This window comes from Mobula hypostoma, chromosome 11 (genome assembly GCF_963921235.1).
Source record: "Mobula hypostoma chromosome 11, sMobHyp1.1, whole genome shotgun sequence".
Lineage (NCBI taxonomy): Eukaryota > Metazoa > Chordata > Chondrichthyes > Myliobatiformes > Myliobatidae > Mobula > Mobula hypostoma.
In genome coordinates, this window is record NC_086107.1 from 3,883,606 (window position 1) to 3,894,491 (window position 10,886).

The 10,886-nt window shown below is 43.2% G+C and overlaps 1 protein-coding gene across 1 annotated transcript in view; it reads left to right on the plus strand.

Moving 5' to 3' along the window:
• bmal1a (basic helix-loop-helix ARNT like 1a) overlaps positions 1–10,228 on the plus strand; it is a 70,824-nt gene extending 60,596 nt beyond the window's left edge. The window contains exons 16-17 of the mRNA XM_063061587.1: positions 1,044–1,146; positions 10,065–10,228. Coding sequence (XP_062917657.1) covers positions 1,044–1,146; positions 10,065–10,222 — 261 coding nt within the window. The 3' untranslated portion in view covers positions 10,223–10,228. The remainder of the gene's footprint in view (positions 1–1,043; positions 1,147–10,064) is intronic.
• The last annotated feature ends 658 nt before the right edge of the window (positions 10,229–10,886 follow it).

The window sequence follows — 10,886 nt, forward strand, 5'->3', positions numbered from 1 at the left end:
AGGCTGATCAATGCCTCCACCCACTAATTCCACCACCACTTTATGATTTCCTGTCAGTCATCTTATGTACAGCCTAAAGTCAATTTATGGACTTACAATCAATATTTATGTAAGCTATCTTATGTATTTATATTTATTATGTTTTATTATTGTTGTGTTTTTTTTGTGCTGCATCAGATCCAGACTAACAGTTATGTTATTCTCCTTTACACTTGAGTACTGGAAATTATATGAAACAATTTTAAATGTTAAATCTAGAGGAGAGACTGGTTCTGAGCTGTGTCCATGACTCTGTAGTTCCTTGCGGTCATGGGTATTTCCAGTGCGCTTGCTGTGGAGTCTAGCGATGGGGCAGAGACACTGGAATGTACCTGCTTGAGAGCAGCTGAGTGCTGACGGATTCCTTGGTATCGAGAGTGGTGGCCTCTGCTGCTGTTCTCAGCTCTTCCATCAGTTGGAGCTGTTGTACACAACAACGGGAGCCGGAGAACACACTGACAGGCCCCTTGTCAAAAGTTATTGTTATCCACATGTGTTCACATATGCAATGAAAAGCTTACTTACAGCAGCATCACAGGCACAGAGCGTCAGACAAGCTGCATTCACAAGAAATACATAAATTATACACAAACAGAAGAGATTCTGCAGATGCTGGAAATCCAGAGCAACACACTCAAAGTGCTGGAGGAACTCAGCAGGTCAGGCAACATCTATGGAAATGAATAAATAGTTGATATTTCAGGCCAAGATCCAAACTTCAGGACTGGAAAGGAAGGAGAAAGAAACAAAAATAAGGTGAGGTGAGGGGAAGGAGGACAAATTAGAAGGTGATGGGTGAAGCCAAGTAGGTGGGCTTCTTCCTCCCTCCTTTCCAGTCCTGATGAAGGGTCTTGACCCAAAAGGTTGACCATTTTTTCTCCTCCATAGATGCTGCCTGGCCTGCTGAGCCTGTCCAGCAATTAGTGTGTTGCTCTAAATTATATACAAATTTTACAAGAAACACATTTATCCAACGTGTCTGATGCATTTTGTTCTACCTTTAGATGGTGAATGGGGGAACACCAGATGTTGCCAGTACTGGCATTCTGCCTGGGCAGATGACGGAAAGCACAGGATATCCGTACACAGACAGCTCCTCACTGCTCAGTAAGTGCTGTTGCCAGGAAATAGTTTGCACTTTTGCAAGATGTCTGTGTATTTGCCATGGCAGTGGAAGATAGGATGAAACCATCGAAAGTACAGCATGAGATGGCCATGTGTCTTCTCTGTTTCTTGGTCAATGAGCACTACTGTTGGATACAAAACGGTCTTTTAACAGACTCCTGGATAGGTACATGGAACTTAGAAAAATAGAGGGCTATGGGTAACCTTAGGTAATTTCTAAAGTAAGTACATGTTCAGCACAGCATTGTGGGCTGAAGGGCCTGTATTGTGCTGTAAGTTTTCTATGTTTTACCCAGGAATATTCAGCTTTCCTTTCTGCTTTTCCTGACACGACACAGCATCTTGGGGACAAATTGCATGAAGCTATTTAAGGAAAGTTCAATTTCCTATTTTATTTTATTTAGCATAACAGCACGTAATAGACCCTTCTAGTCCTTTGGGTCACACTGCCCAGCAACACCCAACAACCCCGATTTAACCTTAATCTAATCAGAGGACAATTTACAATGACCTGTTAACCTACTAACCGATACGTCTTTGGACTGTGGGAGGAAAGCAGAGGACCCAGAGAAAACACAAGCATTCCACAGGGAGGATGAATAGAGGACACCAGGTTTGAATTCTGAACTCTGACAGCCCGAGCTGTAACAGCATCACGCTGTGCTACCGTGGTGCCCAAACAAAACAACGTTCCTCCAGACCAAGGTCCACAACTCAGTACATATAACTCACACACAACACATAAAGTAATACCACCACAACTACATCAAGAAATAATACGGTGCGTTTATGACACAAGTTAGAAAGTTAACAGTATAACACTAATGGAGCTTCATAGGTGATGAGACCTGGGTGGTGGCAGGGAGTTCTGTAGTCTTACAGCCTGGGGGAAGAAGTTGCTTCTCAATCTTCTCAATTTTCCTAAAGCTACACTACATCCTGCCTGATGGTAGGGGGTCAAAGAGATTGTTGGACGGATGGGAGGGATCATTGACAATGATCTGCATATGCAACGCTCCTGATAAGTACCTCAAGGAGAAAAGAAATAGAAAGATGTATTTATAAAACCATAAGATATTGGAGCAGAGGTGGCCCAGCGATTCTGCTCCGCATTTCCATCATGGCGGATTTAATATTCCTCATAGATTCACCACTCTCTGGCTGAAGGAACTCCCTCACTTTAAACTGAAAGGTAACTCCTGTGGTGTTTGATATTTTTGCCTTGAGGAAACGATTCTGACTATCTACTCTAATTGTGCCTCTCATAACTTAAAAAACCTCTGTCAGCTCTCCCCTCAGCCTCTGAACAACCCAGGGATGTCCAACCTTTTCTTCTAGCTCATATCTTCTAATCCAGGCAACATCCTAGTAAAGACAAGTATTACTTTCATCAGTCATACATACATCGAAACGTACAGTGCAACACATCGTTTTGCGTCAACAACCATAGTTCAAGGATCCGCTGGGGGCCAAGTGTCTCCATGCTTCTGGCGCCAACACAGCGTGCCCACAATTCACAGACCCTAAGCCGAATATCTTTGGAATTAGTAGGTTAATTGGTGACACGGGTGTAATTGGGCAGTGCGGGCTTGCAGGGCCAGAGGAACCTGTTTTCATGTAGTATAAAAAGAATCATTATTTCCCAGCTCTCGTTCTAGTATTGAATCAATATCTTTAATCTGGTCTTTAAGTCTCCCTTTTAAAATATAAAATCAAATATTTATTTGTAAGTCAGATATTGACAACCAGAGGGTACTTTAACAATGGGGAGCTCAATGATCTGCTGTCCTAATGAGCAGGATTTGTCAGTGCTAGGGACAATTCATAGGTTAGAGCACTCAGTGATTCCAGCTTTTTTAAGTGCCTTACGTTGCTAATAATTGAGCTTTTACTGGCTTTACATTTGAGGGACCCGTTGGTGACCCAGCGGGTTGCCTGTAAATACCAGGTTTTCTTGCTTCTAATGGCAAAAGGTCTGGTATGTTGAGGCCTTTGCTGGTAAGAACATAAGACATAGGAGCACAATTAGGCCATTTGACCATTCAGTCATAGCTGATTTATTATCCTCATCGACCCCATTCTCCTGTTTTCTCCCTGTAGCCTTTGACTCCCTTAATAACCAGGAACCTATCAACCTCCACTATGAGTATACTCAATGTGTTGGCCTCCACAGCTGTCAGTAGCAAAGAATTCCAAAGATTCACCACTCTCTGGCTAAAGAAATACCTCCTCATCTCTGTTTTACGTGGACATCTGAGGCTGGACCCTCTGGTCCTAGGCTCCCCCACTATAGGAAACATCCTCTCCACATACACTCTATCTTGGCCTTCCAATATTCGATAGGTTTCAATGAGATCCCCCCCCCCAATCATTTTAAACTCCAGTGAGTACAGGCCCAGAGCCATCAAACTCTTCATACATTAACCATTTCATTCCTGGGATCATCCTCGTGAACCTCCTCTGTGTTCTTAATGCCAGCACATTTTTAATTAGATATCGGCCCAAAACTGCTCACAATTCAAAACTGTGTCCAATTCCAAGCCTCACACTCAACAGTGTCAAAATATTGCAGGAGGCGGATTTACAAGGTTGTCAGGAAATTTGTCAATGTGCAGAAACTGTGGTTATTCTGAGGACAAACCTAATATAACCATATAACCATTACAGAACAGAAACAGGCCATCTCGGCCCTTCTAGTCCATGCCGAACTCTTACTCTCACCTAGTCCCACCAACCTGCACTCAGCCCATAACCCTCCATTCCTTTCCTGTCCATATATCTATCCAATTTAACTTTAAATGACAACATCGAACCTGCCTCAACCACTTCTGCTGGAAGCTCGTTCCACGCAGCTACCACTCTCTGAGTAAAGAAGTTCCCCCTCATGTTACCCCTAAACTTTTGCCCTTTAACTCTCAACTCATGTCCTGTTGTTTGAATCTCACCCACTCTCAATGGAAAAAGCCTATCCACGTCAACTCTATCAATCCCCCTCATAATTTTAAATACCTCTATCAAGTCCCCCCTCAACCTTCTACTTTCCAGAGAATAAAGACCCAATTTGTTCAACCTTTCTCTGTAACTCAGGTGATGAAACCCAGGTAACATTCTAGTAAATCTTCTCTGTACTCTATTTTGTTGACATCTTTCCTATAATTCGGTGACCAAAACTGTACACAAACTCCAAATTTGGCCTCACCAATGCCTTGTACAATTTCAGCATTACATCCCAACTCCTATACTCAATTGTCTGATTTATGAAGGCCAGCATACCAATAGCTTTCTTCACCACCCTATCCACATGAGATTCCACCTTCAGGGAACTATGCACCATTATTCCTAGATCCTTCTGTTCTACAGCATTCTTCAATGCCCTACCATTTACCATGTATGGCCTATTTTGATTAGTCCTACCAAAATGTAGCACCTCACATTTATCAGCATTAAACTCCATCTGCCATCTTTCAGCCCACTCTTCTAACCGGCCTAAATCTCTCTGCAAGCTTTGAAAACCTACTTCATTATCCACAACTCCACCTGTCGTAGTATCACCTGCATACATACTCATCCAATTTACCACCCCATCATCCAGATCATTAATGTATATGACAAACAACATTGGACCCGGTACAGATCCCTGAGGCACACCGTTAGTCACCGGCCTCCAATATGACAAACAATTATCCACTACCACTCTCAGGCGTCTCCCATCCAGCCACTGCTGAATCTATTTTACTACTTCAATATTAATACCTAATGATTGAACCTTCTTAACTAACCTTCCGTGTGGAACCTTGTCAAAGGCCTTACTGAAGTCCGTATAGACAACATCCACCGCTTTACCCTCGTCAACTTTCCTAGTAACCTCTTCAAAAAATTCAATAAGATTTGTCAAACATGACCTTCCACGCACAAATCCATGTTGACTGTTCCTAATCATACCCTGTCTATCCAGATAATTATATATACCATCTCTAAGAATACTTTCCATCAACTTATCCACCACTGACGTCAAACTCACAGGCCGATAATTGCCAGGTTTACTCTTAGAACCCTTTTTAAACAATGGAACCACATGAGCAATATGCCAATCCTCCGGCACCATCCCCGTTTCTAATGACATTTGAAATATTTATGTCAGAGCCCCTGCTATTTCCACACTAACTTCCCTCAAGGTCCTAGGGAATATCCTGTCAGGACTCGGAGACTTATCCACTTTTATATTCCTTAAAACCTCCAGTACTTCCTCTTCTTTAATCATCATAGTTTCCATAACTTCCCTACCTGTTTCCCTTATTTTACACAGTTCAATATCCTTCTCCTTAGTGAATACCGAAGAATAGAAATTGTTCAGAATCTTCCCCATCCCTTTTGGCTCCTCACATAGCTGTCCACACGGATTCTCTAAGGGACCAATTTTATCCCTCACTATCCTTTTGCTGTTAATATAATGGTAGAAACCCTTGGGATTTACTTTCACCCCACTTGCCAAAGCAACCTCGTATCTTCTTTTAGATTTTCTAATTTCTTTCTTAATATTCTTTTTACATTCTTTATATTCCTCAAGAACCTCATTAACTCCAAGCTGCTTATATTTATTGTAGATATCTTTCTTTTTCCGAACCAAGTTTCCAATATCCCTTGAAAACCATGGCTGTCTCAAACTTTTAACCTTTCCTTTCAACCTAACAGGAACATAAAGATTCTGTACTCTTTGGGGAGGCTTTAAACTAGATTTGCAGGGGGATGGGAACCAGAGTGCCAGAGCTGACAGTGTGGCTGGGGTGAAAATAAAAGATGTTAAAAGTTCAAGCAAATCCACTAATAGAAAGGTTGTGAGTGGTGGTAAAAATCTTCTGAGGTGTATATATTTCAATGCTAGGAGTATTGCGGGGAAGGCGGATGAGTTGAGGGCGTGGATTGACACGTGGAATAATGACGTTATAGCAATTAGTGAAACTTGGCTACAGGAGGGGCAGGACTGGCAGCTTAATATTCCAGGGTTCCGATGTTTCAGATGTGATCGAGGCAGAGGAATGAAAGGTGGGGGAGTGGCATTGCTTGTTAGGGAAAATATTACAGCAGTGCTCAGGCAGGACAGATTAGAGGACTTGTCTACTGAGTCATTATGGGTGGAGCTGAGAAACAGGAAAGGTATGGCCACATTAGTGGGATTGTATTACAGACCACCCAATAGTCAACGAGAATTGGAAGAGCAAATCTGCAGAGAGATAGCGGGCAACTGCAGGAAACATAAAGTTGTGGTGGTAGGGGATTTTAATTTTCCATATATTGATTGGGACTCCCATACTGTTAGGGGTCTAGATGGTTTAGAGCTTGTAAAATGTGTTCAGGAAAGTTTTCTAAATCAATATATAGAGGGACCAACTAGAGGGGATGCAATATTGGATCTCCTGTTAGGAAACGAGTTAGGACAAGTGACAGAAGTCTGTGTAGGGGAGCACTTTGGTTCCAGTGATCATAACACCATTAGTTTCAACTTGATCATGGACAAGGATAGATCTGGTCCTAGGGATGAGGTTCTGAACTGGAAGAAGGCCAAATTTGAAGAAATGAGAAAGGATCTAAAAAGCGTGGATTGGGACAGGTTGTTCTCTGGCAAAGATGTGATCGGTAGGTGGGAAGCCTTCAAAGGAGAAATCTTGAGAGTGCAGAATTTGTATGTTCCTGTCAGGATTAAAGGCAAAGTGAATAGGAATAAGTAACCTTGGTTCTCAAGGGATATTGCAACTCTGATAAAGAAGAAGAGGGAATTGTATGACATGTATAGGAAGCAGGGAGTAAATAAAGTGCTTGAGGAGTATAAGAAGTGCAAGAAAATACTTAAGAAAGAAATCAGGAGGGCTAAAAGAAGACATGAGGTTGCCTTGGCAGTCAAAGAGCTTTTACAGGTATATTAAGAGTAAAAGGATTGTAAGGGATAAAATTGGTCCTCTTGAAGATCAGACTGGTCAGCTATGTGCGGAACCAAAGGAAATGGGGGAGATCTTAAATAGGTTTTTTGCGTCTGTATGTACTAAGGAAACTGGCATGAAGTCTATGGAATTAAGGGAAACAAGTAGTGAGATCATGGATACTGTACAGATCGAAAAGGGGGAGGTCCTTGCTGTCTTGAGGAAAATTAAAGTGGATAAATCCCCGGGACCTGACAGGGTGTTCCCTCGGACTTTGAAGGAGACTAGTGTTGAAATTGCAGGGGCCCTGGCAGAAATATTTAAAATGTCACTGTCTACAGGTGAGGTGCTGGAGGATTGGAGAGTGGCTCATGTTGTTCCGTTGTTCAAAAAAGGATCGAAAAGTAATCCGGGAAATTATAGGCCAGTAAGTTTAACGTCGGTAGTAGGTAAGTTATTGGAGGGAGTACTAAGAGACAGAATCTACAAGCGTTTGGATAGACAGGGACTTATTAGGGAGAGTCAACATGGCTTTGTGCGTGGTAGGTCATGTGTGACCAATCTAATGGAGTTTTTCGAGGAGGTTACCAGGAAAGTGGATGAAGGGAAGGCAGTGGATATTGTCTACATGGACTTCAGTAAGGCCTTTGACAAGGTCCCACATGGGAGGTTAGTTAGGAAAATTCAGTTGCTAGGTATACATGGAGAGGTGGTAAATTGGATTAGACGTTGGCTCAATGGAAGAAGCCAAAGAGTGGTAGTAGAGAATTGCTTCTCCGAGTGGAGGCCTGTGACTAGTGGTGTGCCACAGGGATCAGTGCTGGGTCCATTGTTATTTGTCATCTATATCAATGATCTGGATGATAACGTGGTAAATTGGATCAGCAAATTTACTGATGATACAAAGATTGGAGGTGTAGTAGACAGTGAGGAAGGTTTTCAGAGCCTGCAGAGGGACTTGGACCAGCTGGAAAAATGGGCTGAAAAATGGCAGATGGAGTTTAATACAGACAAGTGTGAGGCATTGCACGTTGGAAGGACAAACCAAGGTAGAACATACAGGGTTAATGGTAAGGCACTGAGGAGTGCAGTGGAACAGAGGGATCTGGGAATACAGATACAAAATTCCCTAAAAGTGGCGTCACAGGTAGATAGGGTCGTAAAGAGAGCTTTTGGTACATTGGCCTTTATTAATCAAAGTATTGAGTATAAGAGCTGGAATGTTATGATGAGGTTGTATAAGGCATTGGTGAGGCCGAATCTTCATCAGTCCTGACGAAGGGTCTCAGCCTGAAACGTCGACTGCACCTCTTCCTAGAGATGCTGCCTGGCCTGCTGCGTCCACCAGCAACTTTTATGTGTGTTGATTGAATTTCCAGCATCTGCAGAGTTCCTGTTGTTTCTGGAGTATTGTGTTCAGTTTTGGTCACCAAATTACAGGAAGGATATAAATAAGGTTGAAAGAGTGCAGAGAAGGTTTACAAGGATGTTGCCAGGACTTGAGAAACTCAGTTACAGAGAAAGGTTGAATAGGTTAGGACTTTATTCCCTGGAGTGTAGAAGAATGAGGGGAGATTTGATAGAGGTATATAAGATTATGATGGGTATAGATAGAGTGAATGCAAGCAGGCTTTTTCCACTGAGGCAAGGGGAGAAAAAAAAAACAGAGGATATGGGGTGAGGGGGGAAAAGTTTAAAGGGAACATTGGGGGCGCTTCTTCACACAGAGAGTGGTGGGAGTATGGAATGAGCTGCCAGATGATGTGGTAAATGCGGGTTCTTTTTAACATTTAAGAATAAATTGGACAGATACATGGATGGGAGGTGTATGGAGGGATATGGTCCGTGTGCAAGTCAGTGGGACTAGGCAGAAAATGGTTCGGCACAGCCAAGAGGGGCCAAAAGGCCTGTTTCTGTGCTGTAGTTTCTATGGTTTCTATGGTTTCTCAAAATTTCACCTTTAAATGACCTCCATTTCTCTATTGCATTCTTCCCATGAAACAAATTGTCCCAATCCACTCCTCCTAAATCCTATCACATCTCCTCAAAGTTAGCCTTTCTCCAATCAAAAATCTCAACCCTGGGTCCAGGGTCTTTTAATAGGCATTAAAAGGGGAAACTATTTCTATTGAGTGGAAATCTAAGAGATTCTGCAGACGCTGGAAATCTTGAGCAACACACGCAAAATGCTGGAGGATCTCAGCGGGTCAGGCAGCATCTACAGAGGGAATTAAACGGTCGACGTTTTGGGCCAAGGCCGTTCGTCATGAGCCTTTATTATCATCATTCCCCTCCATAAGATGCTGCCTGACCTGCTGAGTTTATTCAGAATTTTTCTTTTTGTGTTGCTCAAGATTTCCAGCATTTACAGAATCTTGTGTTTATCATTTAAGGAGCATTTGCATAGATACATGGAGTTGTGGGGCTGAGAAGGTTATGGGCTGAATACAGGAAATGGGGAGTAGCTAGCTGGGCACATTGGTCGGCATGGACTAATCTGTGCTGTTTGTCTCTAAATCTATAGATAGGGTAAATATAAGCAGGCTTTTTCTACTGAGGTTGGGTGAGACGAGAACTGGAGGTCATGGGTTCAGGGTGAAAGGTGAAATGTTTAAGGGGAACATGAAGAGGAACTTCTTCACTCAGAGGGTCATGCGAGTGTGGAACGAGCTGCCAGAGGAAGTGGAGGAAAGTGAAAGTTTGATTTCAATGTTGAAGAAAAATTTGGATGGTTACATGGATGTGAGGGGCATGGTCCAGGTGCAGGTTGATGGGGTTAGGCAGATTATAGATGGGCCAAAGGGCCCATTGCTGTGTTGTAGTGTTCCGTGACTGTGAAATCTATTTGCTGTGTTGAAACTGGACTCCAACGTTTTTTCGACTTAGTTTCCCAGCACCGTGACATTTGCTTATGTAAGATCTTCTGGCTTGCAGTGTGCCTGTTAATTAATTGATGCCCTCGCAATCTCCCCTGCGTTTCCTCAGGTGGCAGTTGTCAGCTGGGTGTGGACGTGATCGAGGATCGTTCAGCGAGCAGTCCCAGCAACGATGAGGCAGCCATGGCAGTAATTATGAGTCTTTTGGAGGCCGACGCTGGGTTAGGAGGCCCGGTTGATTTCAGCGACTTACCTTGGCCCCTCTGATGGGTTCTGTGCTGCCGGCCTCGATGTGGACTGACTTACCCAAAGCTGAATGCTGGTGGAGCTGCTCCTCGCTGCTAAGTGTGTGTGTTTGTTTGTCGACATGTTGCACAGAGCTGACAAATTGTGGGAACTGGAACCCACGACACACGCGCCCTGCACTGCCCTCGCATTGCCCTTAGAAAAACCTACACTGAAGCTGCTTGGTGAAGAGCTGCTGACATGTACTGAGGATATTCTGAGCTTTGCACAACTTTATTTTTGTGGCTTCTTTCTGGAATTTAACTCAGCAAAGGTGTTTTTTTTTAATTTAAACACCACAGGCAGTTATTTCTGTTGCAAAACTAATCGTCGAAGTCTGGCTTTAATTTTTCTTCATGTAGGATTTTATTCCAGACATATCTTCTGGTAAACATTTCTCCTTCCCCATCTGGCCTCTTACCTCTCTCCTTACCCACCTATCACCTGCTCCTGGATCCCCTCTGCCTTCCCTTTCTCCCATGGTCCACTCTCCTCTCCTCTCAGGTTCCTTCTTCTCCAGCCCTTTACCTTTTCCACCCAGCACCTCCCAGCTTCTTACTTCATTCTCTCCCCCCACCTGCTTGTTCTGGCATCTTCACCCTTACTTTTTAGTCCTGTTAATAGGTCTCAGCCTGAAACGCCAAAT